Genomic DNA, 21595 nt, shown 5'->3' on the forward strand with positions numbered 1-21595 from the left:
ATTCCAACAAGACGTGGCGGGCGAGAATTAGAGGGTGCCTTGGGCTGGCCTGACACGGAGCGAGGGACCTTAAGGAGCACACGGCCCTCCGCGAGGACCCCGCCGTGACACAGTGGCTCTAGGTTACTTCTGTGACATTTTTATATATTTTGAAAATATGCACAATTTCATTGCTATTTGAAAACTGTGTAGTATCCTAAAGTCAGCTTGTATATTTCAGCTTGAGTGATAAAACAGTGAATGTCCCGGAGATAACGAGAAGCGGGACTGGGAAGCCCCGCCCACGGGGCTCGGCACAGAAAAAAACACCAAAATGGAGAGAGAGAGGTAAAACCTTTACTTACCCGCAGGAGGAGCAATGCTGGAATGCCAAAAGGAAAAACCCACATGGTTCACAAGCCGCGCCTTTATACAATTAAGGCCAGCAGGTGACGTCACAAGGACACACCAGTGGGCAAGGATAAAAGTGGCCGCCAGCAGTAGGGAAGAGAGAGCAAGTGAGGAGGCAGAGGCTCTCCACGCCGGCAAAGGGTGGAGCCAGCGCAAGCAGGGATCGCCCAGACAGCGAGCAGCAGCAGAGGCTACAAGGGATCTCCCCACCTGGGGTACTGAAATAGAGCCCCAAAAGGGGAGGAGCTTTTGGGGTGACTCACCCCTAAAACTGCCGGGGACGCATGGAGGTGGAGCCGTCGAACCAGGGCACGACTGGCACGGTGACAAGGAGGGGGAGGCTGAAGCCGACCTCGAGGGACCGGGAGTTTCCCTGCACGATCACTCCCAGGTACCAAATCAGGGAGCCGGGCTGGGGGCAGAAAGGATAAGGGGACCCCGAGGGACCAGCATCGAAGAAGCACTGCCAAGCACAGGCAGGAGGGCTTGGAGAGCCAGCCAGTAGGATGCTGGACTGGAAGGTCCTATGGGATTTCTCCTGCATTTTTTTTTTTTTTTCTTTTCTTCGTTTTGTTTTCTTTACCCCTGTCCGACAGAGGCACCCCTGCCGGCTCCAGGAATAGAGCCAACCCGCTCAAGGGGGTTCTAGGGCCTGCTGTAACTGACCATCCTTCCCCAAGGAGCAGGGGTGATATCGTCTAGGGCAATAAGGAGCGACGATACCACAGAGCACGTGTGAGGAACATCCATATCAAAGGGGGGCTGTTTCAAGACCAGGCGTCCTGCCAGAGGTTGGTGTAAGGTTGGGGTGTAGGGGAGGTGGAGCCCAACAAACATCCCGCAAGCAGAGTGGTCATCGCTGAGGGGAACTTCGAAGCTGAACCCCACACTGACTTAACATTCAAAGACATGGCAGGAAAGTTCGGGGAAAGCCAGAGGGACAACCAAAGCCCATCACGGGCAACCCACAAAGCCAGAGAGCAGACATCCTTTACTGCCCGTGCCAAGGCAGCGCGCAAGCGGGTGTTTGAGGCCAGGCGGGCACAGTGAACAATGGATATGGTATATCCAATATAAGAGAGGGCTCGCTTAAACGGTCTAAGATTGGGCCACATTCATACCTAATGGTACTTCTAAAGTGTGATCACTTGTCCACCAGAGCATTTTTTGTCTCTGAAGACAAGAATTTTCTTTGTTGTCACCCCCCCCTTAGAAGTTCTGCTGCGGAAGAACAGCCTTAAGTTGTGAATAGAGCTTTACTGGAGCCATGGAAGGAAGAGGCCAAGCAGATACTCTTAATAACGCATATCCTGTCTATTTGAGATATCCCTAACCATGGCCCATTCAGTCCTCTTTGCAGGAAGCTATAGATTCCCAAAAATAACTCAGAATACAAGTTTCTGCCCCCAAATTAACTAAAGTCTAATAAAAATAGTAGATGATGTAAAAACTTCTAAACACAGGGAAATACGATGATGAGAGGCTGCTGTTGTGCTCATGAGAAGCAGTATAATAATAAAATGCACAATTAAATTTTTGGTTACCTAATGGTGTTGGCTCTGGGGCAGGCACAAAGAGAACAGTCACGGACAGATCCAAGTACTTTCCCGTAGTAGCCTGGGGCACAAGCACCACAATGATCACCAGTTGTGTTATCTCTGCAGTTCTAGTACACAAAGAAATGCAGACAGTTTAAAAACAACAATAACAACAATTTTCTATTCTCTACAATAAAAATATGTACATTGATCTTACAGCAGGGTTACTTATATATAACCTTATAACAAGATTTAGGGTAAGAATTCCTGACATTTATAGGAGTAACAGACTTCAGATCTATAAATGGTAAGAACAACAGAATGAGATTGGGAGCCCTAAATAAGCCTTGAGATTCATACTGTAGGAGAGGCCTGGCAAAGAAAGAGGTGCTCAGACACAAGCCTGAGGGATGCCAAGAAACATTACTTAAACTGTGAATTTAACATCTAAATGAAAGAAAATATGCTAGCTTGAAAAAGCAAACAGTAATAATTTGAAAAGCAATGGAGAAAATTTCAGTTCTTTCAAAAGATTGTCTGACCCTTCTACAGCAGTGGAAAGGATACTTTAAAGTAAGCATAAGCTGTTAAGGAGTTGTTTTCATCACAGAATCATCCTATAGGGATTTGAAAACAGTCCTAAAGTCATCCCTAGGTAGCAGTGTAGATACATTCTTTATTTCATTGCAAGTCAAACCAGTTCTCATCTAGCCTACAATTTCTGGGGTAGATGTAAAATATTGCTACTTCTTTTCTAACCTTGGTCAAACTCTAAGACACATGGGGTATAGACAAAAGGGGTTTTTTTGCCATTAAAAGTGCTTTATGGCCATGACTTAACAGAAGTGCACAGTGTTACAGCATTTTAAAAATGGGTACAGAACTTTAAATTAACCCTTGTTAAATGAGGTATTCAATTTGAAGTGCTGTATTTTACAGCACTTTAACAAGCTACAGCGCTTTAAATAACTTCTATACACTGGTCAAATTTCTGACCAGTAGAAAAGCCCCAGGAGGCTTCAAAGTGCCCCCTACCTTCTAGTCTGGAAAGTGCAGGGAGATTCAGAGCCCCATTCCTCCTCCCAAACACTGCATTTATGTCATGTTTAAGAATGCTGTAACTTCATAGTATTATAAAAAGTGATCTAAATTACAGGGCTGCAAAACATGCACAAAGCACTTCTGTACACACCCATGGTAATTTTGCTGATGGAACAGTCAGTATACCTTTGCTTATATGTTTTCCTGTTTTAAATCTGTAACTTTTTAAAAATTTTGAATAACTCTTTTTCACTGGAGTGTCACAGCCTCCTACAATTTGATGAAGACTGTCTTGCTATCAAAAGCCTGTCTAACTTTATTCCAACCAAGCAGTTGGTCCATTAAAAGACACTGCCCCAGAAAAATCCTTGCCTCTTGCATAATTCCTGGACCATCGTGGCTACATCATCACTCTAACACTACTGCAGCCTCATAGAAAATATTTCTTCAGCTCATCAACTATTAACATTAGATGCTCTGAAAAATTACCATACTAATGGAACTAACTGTACATACCAGGCATTTTCCTGTTTCCAGGTCACAGATCTCACTATGGTTGTTGCACTGACATGGTACACACGGCATTATCAATGGACGTGGCTCTTTTACATTCAGGTCTGCATGTTTTTCCCTGTAGTATCCAAGAGCACAGCTCTATAGATATAGGAGGACATGAAATAGCGCATAAGAAATAAATAAAGCTTTATACATGAAGCCAGTTTTTCAAACCTTTTAAGGAACTGTAAGATGTTTTATCAGAAATGAAAGGCACAGAAAGGTGTTTTGTTTACTAAGTGGCTGTATACCTGACACGAAAATCCAGCATAGCCAGGTGGACATTCACATTGCTCTATGAGATGTGCTCTCTCTCTGCCCAAATGCATGTCCTCAACCTTCATTCCTATTTCCATTGAGATATTTGCAATTCTATAAAACATATTCAGAGGAGAATAAAATAACACAAATATCAATAGCAAGTAAAGCTGATCCCCAAAGTTGGATCAACTTGGTGGTTTGGATAAGAGATTTTAGTTTGATCTGTCCGCAAAGTAGGATCTTATGCACATCTAAATTTCTTCAAAACTTGAGAGTATCTAGATATGGTGCCCTGGTTAAGGTCCATCACTACTACATGATGAAATATCATCTCTGCAACTTGTATAGTCATCTAAATTTATTGAAAGTGAGTAAGAAATGGATGTAAAATATCAATATGCTGAGTTGGGACTCTTTTATACTTGCCTCACAGATGTATGATGGTTCCCAAAATGCAATTTTGTATATGAAAACCATTTTATTTATTTTTAATGAAGGTCACTTGATTTTGTTTTTAATTTCAAAAGTAAAAGTAAGGATACTGCAGTGAGTAAGCCAATAACTATAAGAGGATGATAGGAAACTTTATAGGAGAAACATGCAAGCCCATCTGATGTCTGCCATACAAGATAGTGATTTAGTAGGCAAGTCATTGTACTCCTTTTATGAACCTTTTCAGAGCAGCAGAGGCCCTTAGCACTTCTCAGAAGATGAAGAGGTTCAAGGGAGTCTTTTTCCATTCAAACTATTAGGTGCGTTTGCACTGAATTCCAAGGAATCAGGGTAACGCTCAAATATATGATGTTTCTCTCATTAGAATTAAGCCTTTAATGCCATCTTGGTTTATAACTATTACTGAGATAAATTCAAGTCAATGTAATGAAATATATTAGTCCAAAGGATTCTTTACCTGCTTTGCTGTAATCCTTGACCATACGATGCTTTGATAAGGACATACTCAACATTGCTAAGCACTGACATGAAGTCGGAGTGAGAGACAGGTTGGTCAGACACAGAGTTAAAGTATTTCCAGAAATGCTAGAGGGAACACAATTAAAATAAATTAAGGAATGAATGTTCAAAGCTACATATTTATTGAAAGACAACAATCTCTCCTGGGAAAATATAGTCACTACATCACAGTGATCTGTCTCCAATAAAAAGGAATCCAGCTCATTCAAGGACTTGACTACACCAGTCCTTCAAAATAGCCACCTGAAGTTCCTAGAGAATTAAACAAACTACTCATTTCTACTCTCTGACTTTGTTATAGCATCCCAGCACCTTCCTAACTAAATAAAAAATAAAGGTCAATTCCAAAAGATGACATTTTGGCTGAGCTCAAAACGCAATGCCACTAAAAACTGTGAGAGTTGGCCAAGGATAGCAAAGTTCACATGCATTTAATTTATTCATTAAATTAATTTTCAAACTCTCCCCGCTGTTTCAGCATCAGCTTGTGCATTTTCAAATGAGGCAACTAAATTTAAGTTTAATTCCCAGTTCATTTATTTCCATAAAATGACAGCAGTCAGTCACTTCCGCCTGCCAATCCCAGATGCATTTTAATTAAAGTATTTTAAATTTTTTTTTACAGAGCCTTATTTCCCCTCTCCCATTCAAATATCTAAGCTCACCTCTTTTATTTCTACTTCCTGGTGATGTCTCACTCTGTTTTCTGGAGCAGGGATATCCACATAGATGACTAATTTACTGGTGTGACCTCCCTTTATCAGAATCTGTGGTTCAAAATTTGAGGTGCCAAAGCCATCCAAAGCATAAAAAGCAACTGTGTACTTCAGTTTTCCTCCATAAGCCATGAGCTGTTTGGATGATAAAGTATTACATTTATTTTTTCCAAGGTTACTGGTCGAAAATATTTCACTCCTATGAAAAGACTGCAGAACTGCCAGTTTTTGAAGAATTTGCAATAAAACCTAAAAATAGACTTAAAATCAGAAATCTTTGCATCAAGATTAAATACTCTTTTTCAGAAAGCAATATTATGCGTCTGTAAGGCTTCTGTCTTCTCAAGGAGTGCAGTGCATTTTCATTCAATTTCTAAGCATTACCATTCGTACAATCTATTGACTATATTAAATGTCAGGGTTAAAGTCTCTTTCAGGTTATTTTTCAACAAAGTTTCTTCCTTTTTACTGTCCCTGAAAAATAACACATGGATGAAGTATTGGTATCCACAAATTTAAGATACAAGAAAAATCTTATGAGTTGTATGATATGAATAGGTAATTTGTATATGCTGCAAGTGCAACTCCAAGTTCAAAAAGGTTCTTAACTTCCAACAGAGGATTCAACACAGAAAAATATGTAATCTGGATAAGATGAGAAAGTTATAATGTATAAACTATTCCAGTTTTTATCTTAATTCACTTACTTGGTCTCCCTGAAACTGATCTGGCAATCTCCAGTAAAATGGTTCTGTATTCAAGTGCTGTCTGACTGTTGCAGCATCCAATAAAACATCATGAAACTGCGAAAATACACCTTCTTTTGTTCCTGTGAGATTACTTTGAGAAACCACATGAAGAATGGACTGATCTGGAGTCAGGGTTACCTACAATACCAAAAATAACAGAAACATTCTACAATATTACTCTAGCTAAACATAATATCCTGGAAGCAGTTTCAGCTTCAGCACACTAAATGCTGTTTTAGAGGAATAAAATAACATACTTATTAAAAAAAAAGAGAAACTTGTTTTATAATTATCTTTTACTTTTTTGTCAGACATGAAGAATGTGTTTTAAGAAATGGAATGGTTATGTTCACATGCACTACTACCCTTTTAAATGTCATTTTTCCATACTCTCTCCCACACGTTTTGCAAACAGGTCAGTAGACCATACTCAATTCTTATCAACAAAGCTATGAAACGCCATTAAAACCAGTGTGACAACAGAGGTGTACCAGAAAATTGTATGCAAAAGTTTGAATTGCTTTACTTACTGGAATTCTGGCATGGTTTTCTAATTCTGAACAGAATTCTGACATCCCAAAACAGAAGCAAGGAGTACATCCTACAGGGTTACTAGCTTGGAGAGCAAAGGTTCCAGTCTTGCATTCACTACAGTGCAATCCAAAGACATTTTCCTAAAATAAAATTACATGTTTATGTTTTATTGTTCTGATAGTTGAGTGAAAACAGGATCCTTTTTGAATGGTGCCACCTATAGCAGTACAAACTGTGTAGAAAAGCTATTCTTATAGCTATGTAGAATAACTGGCAAGGGTCAGAACTTCACAATTTCTCTATACTTTTCTTTGTTTTAAATTTAGAAGTTCACTTTTTAAGAAAGTGTATATCCCTAACTTTCTCTTCACACAAGAACATCTTGGCAAGAAATGTACTTAATGTTTTACATCAGTGGTTCTCAAGCTTTTTAGGCACAAGGGACCCTTGTTAGACTCAAGGCATCCCTCCAAACATGCCAGTTCTTTTTTTACTACAGAAAAATAACACAGCAATTTTTATGTTACAAAGAATTCAGAAAGACAACATCAGGTCAGAATGATTTTAATACTATGGATACCTATATCTTGGAAATCATGTTTGTACACCTAAGAGTGTTAACACTGTGTGGCACCTTGCAGCACCCCAAACTGTTTTAGACACAGGACCGTCAAAACAGACCTCACCAATTAATATCAGTATATTTGTGTAATAAATAATATATAAAGTTCTAAGATGAACTGAAAGCTACATCATATACAAGGTTTTAAGTCATTTATTTGCATTTATCAGTTTCTCCCAATCTTTATAATGATTTCTTATATTCTGTTATAAAACTGGGCTGGAAATCAGCAGATTTTTCTATTCCCAAATCTAATAAACCTTCCTGTCTGTAAGCAACAGAACTTCAGTGTGGTTAGTTTTTTCCCCATCCCTATAATCAAGGTCATAATACGGTACCTATCTCCCAGCAGTTTGCAATGCTTAATTCATAAATTAAGAGCTTTGATATAGAGGGACAGAAAACAATGCAGAAGTACAAATTTGTATATTAAAATTAGTGATGTTTTTGCTTTAGTCCTTTATATGCTGCTTCTACGACACTTATGCATCAATAATTGTCTGCCAAAATGGAGGAAGTATGGAATTTGTACTTATATATTATTAAACACTTTTATCACAAACTGTCCTCTGAGAAACCTCTATGCCTATACAGTAATGCATTCTGAAGGTTTCGTATTGGTAACGCAATATTGTTAGATTGTCTTGGAAGGGAACAATGCTTTCTCTGCCTTGAAGTTAAAACATACTTTCTGTATTGTTACTGGTATCAAAACAATGTTCTCTGTAATAAATTGTTTCTCTCTTGGGCTTCTCGCTTAGAGAGGCTCAAAGAAATTATCCTTCTAAATACAGAAAAAAATATTCTTATAAGTTATTGGACAAAGCTGCTGTTGTTAACACTGTTTATAAGGCAAAAATCCTCCAGCAGAAAAAAAGAAGCATGAAATAATAATAGAATATATAGAAATAGCATCATTAAAATTCTGCATATGATATGATACTGAAATCGTAATGGAATATACAGAAACTGCATCATTTAAATGCTGGAAATATGATATGATACTGTTCTTGCTATTGAAAAGATAAATCAAGATAAGGGATGACATTGTGGGTCCTATTGAAATCCATGCCAAAACTTCCAGAAGCATAATATTTATAAATGTCCATTCCCAAATCTTTTATCCTGTGCTGTTAGATTTCCTTACCTGCTGTAAGATAATGAGAAGCCCATTAATGAAGTAGGAATAAAAAACCCAACGGTACCATAATTTACATCTATAGACCAGAGGGTACTACGTGTCCTATAAAAACAATGTGGTCACAAAAAATCTTCTTGACCCACTTTATAGAATTTTTTTTAATGAAAAAACACATTAATTTGCCCTTCACATATTGCCATAAATAAAAAGAAAAACGAGTCTATGTATTTGAATTCAGTATTACAGTTACACTGTAGTTGTGAAATAGAACAATGATTGGTTTCTTTATATTATTGCATAGGATTTTGACTATCTGAATGCACCATGGATCTTTGTAAGCTTAGCAAGGATTCAGTATAGCAAGAATCTACCTTTAAAAACTGAACATACAACTGGGCCTAATCCTGGATTCCTAACAAAAATCCTCATTTGAGTTATCTAAGAGTTTTATTTAATCAAAAACCGTAGGATTCTGACAAAACAAGATGACCTTGAGCTGAAAATAGATGTATAGGACTACAAAGCAGAAGGCAGGAGAAATTAGGTTTCTTATTACTGTTACAGGGATCCTGGAAGGAAAAAACCACTCTAGAGCAGTAGTTGTCAATGTTTTCTGGCAGTGGGCTGCAATGACCCAGCTCAGGTCTGAAGTGCTAGGCCCCAGCTGCCACTGTCACTCCTGCCATGACTTCTCCCCACTACCTGGTGGCATATCACAGGCGAAGTACCCAGCTGCCCAGCTGCAGTGTGACACAGTGCAGATGAAGTCCCCTGACAATGAATGCCACAGAAGTCTTCCACTTCTTTGTGCTAGATCTAATGGCTTTGTGAGCTGAATCCAGCCCACAGGTCATAGGTTGCCAACCCCTGCTTTAAAAGAAAAATGGCATCTCATGAGCACTGTTGCTACCTCTTCCACTGCCTGCACCTGTTTCCACCCAAGTCCTGATACTCTCTTGCTGGAAACTATCTATGTTTCCTTGACAAACAAAGCCAGACAAAGAGAGACAGAAATGCCTGTGGGTAGAGATTTTCAAGAAGCAGGTAAGTGAGTTGTTGAAAGAAACAGCTTTACTGCAAAGCATCTGGGAAAACTGATAACTTTGTTAATAGAATGCATACAGAGATGTCCAGGATTTAGGAAGCTTGGCAGCTAGAGAGGACTGAAATGGTACCATGAAAGACTACTCTGCAGGAAGAAGACTAGCTGCTGGCTACTGTGTGCTCCATTCCCCATCTGTTCATCCATCAGGATCAAGAACAGCTATTCAATCTTGAGTAGATAAAGAGGAGAAGAGCAAATCTCTGGCCAGGAACAAAACTGTAACTTATTCAGGATCACAGAGTCCTAGCAGGATAAATAACAGGTCTGGAATATTGATATAAGGGTCTAGGTCGATCAGGGAAGACAGGCAGGGAAAAAGGAAATATGCGTTGCTCTTAAATCCTGAAAGAAATGAAAAGCAAACATGGGGGTAGGGTCTGGGAGAAGATAAAAAGGGAAGAAAATAGGTCAGTGCCATGGTGGACATCTAGTATAGGCTACCAAATCTGGAGCTGTAGAAGGAAGCAATTTTTAAAACGGTTAAACAGTAGCATTTGTAGGATAGGACCTGGTGCTGAAGAGGTACTTTAAGTAACTAAATCTCTGTTGGTAACAACACAGTAGGACATAGGGGGCCAGGTGCTAGTCCAACTATTAGGCACATAATTCTACTTTAAGTGTCTACCAAGTTTGAATCCCTGAAAAACTGTTTAATGCAAAAGATGAGTGGATACCTCTTCTCCCCCTTTCTTCTTTTCGTAACTTGTTCTTAAGGATTAAGGTGATGATGCATTACAAAAATCAATGCATTCATGGATTTTCAGACTTGAACAGAGTTGGACTAGAATCACACTTAGGCACCTAAACCCACTTAGACACCCAACAAGTGGAATAGGATCTGGCCCAGTCTGTCTAGCAGGTTCTTGAAGTGTGTGGGAAGATCATTTTTTTTTCAGGAAGTGGATGAGGGAATAGGAAGAGTCTAATTCAGATTTACAGGGAGGAGCTGATAAAGAATCAGGAAGTGGAACAAACAAGGGGCATGGCCAGGCCCCAACAGGCCTACCGCAGTGGCTGCCTGATGGCCAGGATTCCTGGCACACAGGGCTGCCCAGCCCCAGAGGGGAACTCTTCCCCCTCCTCCCTCTCCCTCACTGCCCTGGGGCAGGGAGGGGGCCTGTTCTATATATTCTTGATCCTGCCACAGAGCACTATTAGGTAAACTCAAAAGCATAAGTCCTACATTTCTATGAAAGGAACACATATACACACCCGGAAGTGATCTTCTGCTATTTATGAATATTATACCTTGCAGGCACAAATGCCAGTCTCTTCTTCACAAGTGCAGATTCCTTGACCCTCTTCACACTGGTCTGCTTTGGTCCCATTCAATTCACAGTCACAAGAAACACAATCTGGGTAATCCCTATAGCCTAAAGCACACCTGGAGCAGTCTTTTCCTCCAAATTCACTTTTACATTGGCACTGACCAGTCAATAAATCACACTGGAGACTGGCTGAACCAACAGCACTGCAATTGCAGGCCTGAAAAGGAAAACAAGCAGAGTTCATATATAGCAGCCATTTAGAAACAACTTTGTTATAACAGAAACTGCAAGGTCAATTTACAGTTGCAACCACACACACAAAAAAACAAAAAAACTCCAACATTTGTCAAAAGTTTCTATGCAACAGTGAAGCGTAGATTCCTAACAGAAGGAGGTGATTTGTGTTTTCTTTTTACAGAACAAATTGGTATTTCCTTAACACTATATGGTAGTGTTGAATTTTAACTGCATCTTAATGTATGTTAAATGCAGTTGACAATTTGAATTCACTTCAACATTTACCTGCATTTAAAAAGATAAGAAAAAACACTTTAAGGAATAATTAACTCTGCTGTAACATCTGCCAAGGTGAAACACACTAGTCATATAAGTTGATTACAATCCATTCTGGCTGTTTCATGCTGCTGAGCACTGCAAAGGTGCCCAGTGTAAGGGGCAAATGAAGAATCCTGTTACCAGTGGGGACTCCTGGGGTGTTGCAAAGCCAGAATAGCTGGCTGTACCATACTTGCACTCCCACTTCTTCCAGAGGTCACGTAGAGGACGTACCAGAGATGATGAAAAGCAGGAAGGAGTGCATGGAGTGCACCATATCTTTTTCTTGCCCGGTGGCTGAGGATTGAGCCCTGAGTACACTGTTTGATGGCAAGGAGAAACTTTCAAATAAGTTTTCATAATGTAAGTAACCCCACACAAATTGCAATGTGATGATATGGTAAAGAAAAAAAATATGGCTAAAGGTTTAGCTAAACTGAATGCATGGCCTTTCTATGAACATGTAACATTTCACTATATCAGCATGAAAAGTCACTATGGCCTGGTATAGACATTACACTTTTACTGACATAATTGCCTGGAGATCAATCTATACCCATAACCAAACAGAAGTTTGGCACACATCGACTGGTTTAAAAATGGAGGAACCTGGTCTAAGATTTGTCCTCCACCCCAAACAAAGGGTGAATGTGTGTTTTCTTTGCTACCGATAATCTAAAATATGCTGTTTACAGAGAACCGTGTAATTTGGATTGATTCTGCCTTGGGCTTTTTGAACGTATATACCTAGCCTAGAACATGGCTGAGTCATGTAACTGGTGTGTGTGTGATTCTACCAGTCATGCACTGGCCCATTTGGCTTATGCTGTGGAGTGACACTTCCGTATGGAAAAATGCAGGAGGATTTATGCCTCTCAACTTCTCCTCCTGCTGGATGCACACAGAGGGACACAGTCAATACCAGCACTAAAATGTTGAAATGTTTGCTGCAAATGTTACACTGATTTAAGGCTTGGTTGTCAAAGAACCAAGCAAAATTACAAATGAATGAAATTGAAGGTTTCATTGTGAGATTATTAGAACATATTATAATCCTGATTTAAAGAGCTGTGAAATCAAAGCAAGTACAGCTGTGTGCTAAACTGGCTATAAACTCTGCCCTGCACAATAGCAGCAGGTTTGACTCTCCGTGCAAATCCCTAAAAGAGAGACAACAGCATGTTCAACTGGACTTTGATTAGTAAAATGCCAGAAGACATGTTATGATTATACTAAATGCTGGCCCTGTGCCTTTTCTGGGAGGAATTTACTGGTTGAGTTTAATTGTCTAAAAATGAATAGGCTCCCAGTTGGTTACAGTTCTCTGGAATCTGTTCTAAGTTGGCACTGTACTGCTTAATTATAAAATTTTAGCTGACATTACTGGGGAGTTCAGAAGGGGGTATTGCTAGAGTGATAACAGACTGAAATCCTTTGAGATCAGCCCTGCAAGCTATGCCATTCAAGTTCATCATCATCACAGTGTTAAGGATGATTTTTTTTCCCCAGACAGGGAGCAGAAATCAGCACACAAATTTTCTTAAAACATTTGTAAAAAACATGTATGATGGCATTAATGACATCCTAAGTTCCATACGTCTTAAGAACAAAATATTATAGCTACTCTACGGCACATAAATCAACTTTCTTATTGCCAATAATTATTGCTGAACAACCACATAATTTGTTAGAGTCAGAAAGAAACACTGTAAAATATTAATAGGACCGTTACTGCTACCCAGTGTGTGTACTATAATTAGTCGCCTATTTTTCAAAACTCCCAAGCACCCAGCTAGTAACCACTCAAGTTTCAAGTCAGGCAACAAAGAATGAGCCAAACACAATGAGCAGCCAATCCCAACCAATTTACTTATTGGTAAATCCTTCAGGACAATGCTAATTATCATTTAAACAACTGTAGCTTTTTAGCAAGCATGCAATACCTTGCAGCCAAGCTCAGAATCATGTCTCCAGTAGTTTTCCTTACAGAGTTCACATTTTGGTCCTTCTGTGTGAGGGGGGCAGATACATTGGCCAGAATCTGCATCACAGTTGTTCTGAGTATGAGGACAATTGCAAGCTGCAAGAGAAATTGGACCATAAGACTAGTTTTCCCATTGTTAGGCTCTCTAGGCATTTTTACACATGCTCTGCGATGCGGCACTGAGTGCTTTAATTAGCGAGCCATGCTAATTAAAAGTGACCATATTTCATATGCATCAGTGTCCCAATGCATCCCCATGCTGAAAAAATGCTGTTGGGGTGTTCTGAACTAAAGCTCATTGAATGTGTTTTATTTCAAAGCGCTCCACCACCATTTTTTCACCACGAGAACACACAGGAACACTGATACACATGACGCAGAAGGCTGCTGAAGCACATCGATTTCCATGTTCCAGCAGAATCAATTAATCGAGTCTGCTCTGACACACTGAATTTCCAGCACATCAGAGCAGGCTCCCTGCACATCTGTAGGAGCCCTCTGATTACAGGTGAGCATCAAAATGAATTGACAGCCTTGCTTTCCTGAATTATCCAATACCAGCCACCGTTATTTATCCATCCCCAGCCACTCTTTCCAATAGAAGCTCCTTAACAGCCAGAATAACTGAGGAACAAATTGTGAACATAATTTTGGTCTTCAATAGGTTTAACTATTCCTGTCAGGCACAATCTATCATATGGTACAGCTTATCTCTTTGGCTTCATGAGATAGCTGGCTCTTCTCTCTACCCATTTAGGAGTCTGTGCATCCCCAGTAGAATAGGAAGCAGTAGTCTCTGAGCTGTTCTGAATGGAGGGAATGCAACTGTCTTGTACCCTAAGCCCCTCCAGCCTCCCTTGGAGATAAAGACCCAGTAAAATGCTGCAAATTTGCATTCACCCTAAATTCACCAACAAAAGGCAAATGGATAAATATATTTCCCTAAAAAAGGAGGGTATCTTTAAATAGGGAAATACTGCATTTTGACATCTTCAGATCATTTTCTAAACAAAATGTTCTGACCTGTCCTTGCAAACAGAAAACTTATATTCTAAAATGGACCTAAATGTAAAAGAAAGAAAATGGATAGAAGAGGGCTAAATAACCTACCTGTTCACCAAAAACACACAAAACACTTATTTTGGGTGGAACACAATGCTTTAGGTTGACCTAAAAATATTTCCCATTTTTTGCAAAATAAAACAGAAATGTTTATTTCAGTTTGAACAGGACTGTCTTTTCCCTGTATTTTTTAGATTCAGCAGCTTTCTTAGACATGTAGGCATTCTTTCACATCAAATTTATATTCTGCTTGATGTATACATACGATATAGTCAAAACAATTTCATTGATGATTGAATGGAAATGACAACCTTTACATGGAAGCTTTTACTCCATTTTTTTTTTACCTTTATAGGCCTAACTGCTCAGACGTAATGATGAAAAACACTCTACAAATGCCTCCAGAAACATCTAAAAAATTGGTCAGATTCCTTTGGTATATGAGCTGATGGCCAGATTAAGGGCTGGAATTTGCAGTCACCTAAGAAAGCTAGATCCCTTTAACAGTCCTGGTTTTAATTCCTAAAATATGCACAAACGTATTTTTTCTCATCACACAATCTCATGGCATATTACACCAGTGTTTTGTAAGACCCAAAGGAAATGTTTTCAGTCAGATAAGAGACATGTAGGCATTCCTTTGGTTATGGTGTGTTGAAATAGATATTTTAATATGATCTTCCATTTATTTAAATGGGATTTGTTCAGGTTTGGACTAACATAACATCATACTATGGCTCAAAACTGGATTATAACCAGATGTGTAAATTTAATCCTTTATATGTCTTGTCAAACTCAAAAGCACATGAATTGCAGGGGGGAAAAAGAGAAAAAGAAAAATACAGGCTCAAATCTACAGAGTTAATTTATTAGATTTTACATTGTGGCAGAGGGAAGAAAGGAAATAATTGCTTTCTATATTCTTTGTTGGAATGGAGAGATTTTTGGCAAGATTACTGCTATTTTAAAACTGAACATTTATACTGTAACATTTTTATAATCTCCTGATATTTCCTGTCATCATTTTTTACAAAGAACCAGACCATAAAAAAAAAAAAAATCAAGGAGTTTTAAAAAACATTTCCTAGCAGACGTACTGGGGGACTGTTCTACTGGCAAGGTTTTGAGAATATTTCTTCAAACAACTGATGTTTCCGGAAGAGTAAGTAACATACGAAGTGTAACATAAAATCCTTTGTCAAAAGAAATTCCCAGAGTGGAACATAGATGAGAGCTTACGTGTACAACCACCATCCTGGAATGTATGGAAGCCCTGAGCACAGCGATCACACTTTTCCCCAGCCACTCCTAGTACACAGTGACACTGGCCCTCGTCATTACAATCCTCAGAGACTGATCCAGATTGACTACAACCGCAAGGAAGGCAGCCAAGTCCAGTATTCAAGCCATAATAACCATTCTGTTGGACAGGAAGGAAACATGTTTCAATTAAATTTCATATCTCACTGAAAGTGAAAAATATTCTCTCATTTTCTTTTTATTACTTTGTATTATCTACTGCCATTTGGCCTGCATGAATATTTGCAGGTTTTGTTTGGCAATAGCAGGAAGGTAAAGGAATCCCAAATATTATCCATTTACTGTCTCTGATATACTCCCCATGCTCTAAGTTGTGAATTAAAATCCCCAGGAGTCTTTGAAAAAGAGGAGTATAACATTACTCACTACACACTTAACTCAGAAATTCTTTTTGTCTTCACCATGAAATGGTGATGTCACTGAATGGACAGAAACTGATACTGGAAAATATACATATTAGCTATAGGTGAACTCTTTTCTTACCAAGCATTTATCACATCTTTGTCCAGTCACATTTGGTTTGCAGTAACAGAAGCCAGTCTCATGATGGCAAATGCTGGAAAGTGAACCATTCAGATGGCATTCACAGACTTAAAAGGCATAAAAAGAGACAACAAGAGAAAAATCTATTGAAATACATGGGTATCAGATACTAATTAAACAGAACAGCAGCTCTTTATATTAGAAGCAAATGTAACAATTTAGCTTTCATATATTAATGCACCTACTTATCTGCAATAGGTACACTGGCTGGCCCAGAGAAAAAAGTTGTTGCATAAGCAGAGATGCACCAAGTTAATCAGAAAGGCCATCCTGAGGAACACAGGCTCAATACAAAAATCCCAAGTAAAATTCTTTGTTCATTGCATATTCTCCTCCTCCCCACCCAAGGATACATTGAAAAGATCACATAATTCTATATTTGAAAGGGAAAATAGAATGGTCTAATGGTTTTTGTATTTTCCTACTTATTAAGAGTTAAATTCTACCCCCCGTTACCCTATATTAATTCCTCTGAATTGGAAGGATAACAATGGATATATGTTTGTGCATCTAAAAGCGGAATCCAGCCTTCTGATTTACAATATACATAGCTGAGTTATGCTAATGCCAGTCTAGAGCTCTATGATGAAAAAAAGATATAGTTGACAAGTGAAGAATGCATGCAGTGACTCTGTTTTAATCACAGAGAATATACACTTTGCACATTTATATGCTGTGAAAATCCTTTGTGATGCTGTTTTTCCTACAAAGAAAGGGGAATTAATCTCTGCTTAGTAATTTTAGCCATGCACACTAGTAGTCAGATCTAGAACGTTACTGTGATTTACATATAGTGTTCAAGATAAAGGTTTAGCAATATCATTTTACACACTACTGTGTGCTTTGTTCCAGCATCATCCAGACCATGCATGTGTCACGGCCAGCATTTTGACTGTAGAGGAAGACCACTGCAAAAATCAGTCACTAATACTCTTGAATCTACTAGACTGTTACTGTTAAGCAACAAACCTCTCATTTCCATGAAAAGAGTATGCTACATCCACAGTACATTCAGCCCCACAAGCAACAAACACTCCAGAATAGGAAAAGTTTAGTATGCATAACCTGAAAGTGAGTAGTAAGTAATAGGGATGTGCAAAGCTTCGGTCTGCAATTTGATTCAGAGAAGATTTGGCCTGATTCGGAGGCCAAATCACCAAATCTGAATAGAATCAGAAGACGACAAAAAACCTCTGAATCGATTCAGAGGCTCCGAATCGATTCGGAGATTTGGAAGGCAGTCTTTCAGAGAAACAGAATCTGAGAAGAGGGAGGGGGAGTAGGGGGGGAACTGACATCTCCAGCTGGCCAGTGACTGAGATCTTTCCCTGACTCCCCTTCCAATCCCAGTGCTCTGGGGGAGGGACGCAGAAACAGCACATAAGCCTCTGTCTTCAGGGTTTCTGTGCCTTTTGTGAGCTGTTTCTGCCAGAGCAACAGCATCTGAAAGGTACTGGACTGGCTTGGCTTCCTACCTGGTCAGTCTCCTGCTACTTTCTGTTCTTCGAAAGGACTGGATGTAGCTTACTAACTAGAATCCCCCTACTTATTCCTATCCAATCCATTTCTTTCAATTTATATTTGCTCTTGGTGGGGGGGTTTCAACACTTTTTAAAAAGAAAGCTGTTTTCCCTGGCAGTGTGATCCATCACTGTGCAGGGGAGCACATACACACACTCACACACATACATCATAGAAGAAGTCAGATGGACTCGATGATCTATTGAGGTCCCTTCCAACCCTAACATCTATATGAATCTATTATTACAACACAGAAGAAGTCAGACATTCATAGAAGAAGAAGAGAAGAGATTATATATGCTTATTAATATTTTTAGTTATAGTTAGTTATATACAGACTAAAGACAACACAGAAGAAGTCAGATATAGATTTAGAATAGCATAACACAAAAGTCAGATACTCGGTCGAAGAGGAAGAAGAGGAGGAAGAAGAGGAAGAGATATTATTTTAGGTACACACACAACAGTAAACACAACACAGAAAATGTCAGACACAGTCATACATCAGAGAAGAAGACGACGACATATATTCCTTGAGGCCACCAAGACCCTCAGCACTGCTGATGCCCTCCTTAGCCAGGTGATCCCCGTAGTGAGGGAACTTGAGACCAGATGGAGAAGTTCCAGGGGATCAATGTTCCTCACTGGGGCAAGCTGCTGTCATCAGATGTGCAGGCACTGGTGAGGTGGCTGAAGGAGGGCATCAGGAGACGGCTGGATCCCTTGCGGTCCAGTACGGACCACGTGCTGGCTGAAAGGGAGCATGTGCACTGGCAGCACCAAAACCCTCAATCACTGGATGCAGGCGCTGGTCAACAGTCAGGGAGGCAGAATGGCAGAGGCAAGGGGATGTGGAAGAGGGGGATCCACTTTCCTGTGACAGCACTCCCTGAACCAGCACCAGCCAGTCTCCTTCACGCCAGCCACTGCCAATGTGGGCCAAGGGCATGGCTTCAATGTTGGAGTCCAGATGCACCAGACCCCAGCCTCAGGCAGGTAGCACTGAGGCTTTGGTGGCTACCTATCTCACCAAGGATGTGGAGCCGCTGGACTGCGACCCCTTGGCCTACTGAGCAAGCCATAGCCAGGTGTGGCAGGATCTGGCCACGGCTGCCTAGGAACACTTGTCCTGTCCACCAACCAGTGTTTCACGTGGGAAGGTGTTCAGCATTGCTGGGGATGTTATGACACCTCACCGCACCTGCTTGAATCCTGGTTTGGTGGAGCAGCTGGTGTTCCTGAAGGTGAACCCCCCGCTGCTGGGGTTCCCCAAGCTCTTCCTGCAGACAGAGTGACTGCCACCCTCCGCACTCTGTCTGCATCTATTTCAGTTTTATTTTTTTACACCAGTTAATGTCCCACTCTGAGCTGGAGGGGGCACTCACTGCATCACCAGCCAGCAGGCGAAGAACATGTCCCTGCTGAGCTTCTGTGCCAAGACAAACTCTGAGGTATGGGCTGAGGCTATGGGGATGGAGGAGGCCCCAGATCCTGGGCATGACCACTAAAACTGCACTCTGCCAGGGTTGGGGAGGCCTGGTGGGACTGCTGGCGGCGTGGCAGCCCCCGGGAATGCCAGGACCAAGGATCCCCCTGGTGAAAGGCAGGTAGGAGGTGCCATAAACTCCAGCTACCACACACATGCACAGTCCTGGCTGGGAAGAGCCCAGATCTGTCATGTCTTGGACAGGCCTGAGGCGTGCTGGTTGCAGTGGAGTTGTGAGGCTCCAAATGAGCTCAGCTTAGCTGCCTGGCATGCCAGCTTTCGAGTTGAAAAACCTTTGGTCAGGCTGAGGGAGCATCTGCAGCTGGTGTGTGTGTGTGTGCTGTTCTTGGATGGAAGGAATAGTAAAGAAGCCAGAGGCTCACATGCAATGCAGGCAAGAAAGCCAGTCAGTGAAAATGGAAATGGAGGCATCAGAGGTGAGGGCCAGGCTGGGGTAAGAGTGGGGGGAGAGGGATGTAGCAGTGTAGGTAAAAGTGGAGAGGGTTTGTAAATTCCCTCTCAGGATCAGGCCTGAGAAACTGGAGATAGAGCGGGGTTTTTTTGTAAGAAATGTGCCCCCACAGGTAGTTGGGTATATCTTTGATAGATTCTGGTGCACAGTCTGTGGGGGTACTGGAGATTGTTGGCAGGTTTTATGTTTTGAGCTGTAAGAAGTTGGCTTCTGGTGATGAGATTAGGTTAGCAAGGTTCGGTGCTTGTTTGAATTTACAAACCGCTTTCCTCAGCTGGGCCTATGAACTTCACTTCTTTAGCCTCCTAGGTACAGAAACTCATGGACTCAATACAGACAGTGGAATTCTGACACGCTACAACTTGCCAGACATCTGACTCCCCACGCACCTCTCCACTTTTACCTGCGCTGCTACATCTCTCTTCCTCCCCCATCCCAGCCTGTCCCTCACCCACCCCCGACGCCTCCATTTCCATTTTCACAGACTGGCTTTCTTGCCTGCATTGCATGTCGGCCTCTGGCTTCTTTACTAGTCCTTCCATCCAGGAACAGCACGCACACACACACCAACTGCAGGTGCTTTCTCAGCCTGACAAAGGGTTTTTCAACCCGAAAGCTTGCTAAGATATATTTCTCTAACTATTCAGTTGGTCTACTAAAAGATACCAGATTGACCCAAAGAACCTTGTCTGCCAGTGCCATGCCCTTAGACCAATATTCCTAGCACCGGTCCCCAGTCAGCTGACCGGAAGGACACAGGGCCCTGGGCACATTAAACCCCAGGGCTGGGGCTGGCAGGGAGAGTTCTCTGGCAGCTGCTGGAGAAGAAGCTTCTGTAGGAAAGGAAAGAAAGGCGCTAGTCTGTGACAGTTTGGCTGCCTGAGATGCTAGTGCTACTGTGCTGCAGTGTACTGCTTATTACCTATTGTTATTTAAAGTGGTGGACCAGAATGAGGCTGTAGGGGAGCAGGAGACCTCACTGGGGTACACTACCGTGTCGTGTACAGGCCCCAGCACCAGTGACAGCGCACCTTAGCACGCACACAGTGTCACCCATGTCACGAGTTTTGCTTGTCAGCAGCCTGAGGTGCAGTTTCCCAGAACCCCCTACATGTAGCTCCTTGAAAGCTGGCAGGCTCCATGGCCTCAGCATAGGCTACCATCCCTGCAGTTTTCACCTCACTGTGCCTTAACTAACAGACATGATACAAGTTCTGCTTGTCAGCAGTTTGAGGTGCAGTTTCCCATAAACCCCTGCACCTATCTCCTTGAAAATTCACAGGCCTCATGCACTCAGAAGGAGCTACCATCCCAGCAATTATTATCTGAATAAGACAAAAAACGACAAAGTTATAGATATTTCAGTGATTCCCCATTATAGTCTATGGCCGAATCTCTGAATTGATGCCAAATCTTCTGAAGCCGATTCAGCCGAATTGATTCGGGACAGTGATCTGAATCTCCGAATCACTGTTTTCTGAATCAGCCAAATCCGAATCAAATACTTCCCTATTCACGCAGGCCTAGTAAGTAAACCATGGTTTCAGCAAAACAGTATCAGATTTGAAATAAACAATACCCAGCATCCAGTCAGATGCACTCAATGTATTTTGGTGTGGCTCATTTGATCAGATTCTCCTGTGATGAAATTAATAATTATTATCAATACTTAAAAGCACAAGATTATTTGAATAGATCAGCCTGGATGTGCATATACTTAAACCGATCAATAATGTAACTTCACAGCTGTAGCTCTTTCC

General features: G+C 41.0%; 1 protein-coding gene across 2 annotated transcripts in view; it reads right to left on the reverse strand.

Moving 5' to 3' along the window:
* LAMA1 (laminin subunit alpha 1) overlaps positions 1–21595 on the reverse strand; it is a 127432-nt gene that overhangs the window by 56470 nt on the left and 49367 nt on the right. For both annotated transcript variants that reach the window (XM_025204249.1, XM_025204250.1), the window contains exons 19-29: positions 16297–16403; positions 15733–15913; positions 13391–13527; positions 10873–11109; positions 6753–6896; positions 6181–6360; positions 5423–5608; positions 4696–4823; positions 3776–3896; positions 3486–3623; positions 1935–2056 (exon numbers count right to left, since the gene is read on the reverse strand). In XM_025204249.1, the coding sequence (XP_025060034.1) occupies positions 1935–2056; positions 3486–3623; positions 3776–3896; positions 4696–4823; positions 5423–5608; positions 6181–6360; positions 6753–6896; positions 10873–11109; positions 13391–13527; positions 15733–15913; positions 16297–16403 (1681 nt within the window). The remainder of the gene's footprint in view (positions 1–1934; positions 2057–3485; positions 3624–3775; positions 3897–4695; positions 4824–5422; positions 5609–6180; positions 6361–6752; positions 6897–10872; positions 11110–13390; positions 13528–15732; positions 15914–16296; positions 16404–21595) is intronic.

This window comes from Alligator sinensis, unplaced genomic scaffold (genome assembly GCF_000455745.1).
Source record: "Alligator sinensis unplaced genomic scaffold, ASM45574v1 scaffold597_1, whole genome shotgun sequence".
Lineage (NCBI taxonomy): Eukaryota > Metazoa > Chordata > Crocodylia > Alligatoridae > Alligator > Alligator sinensis.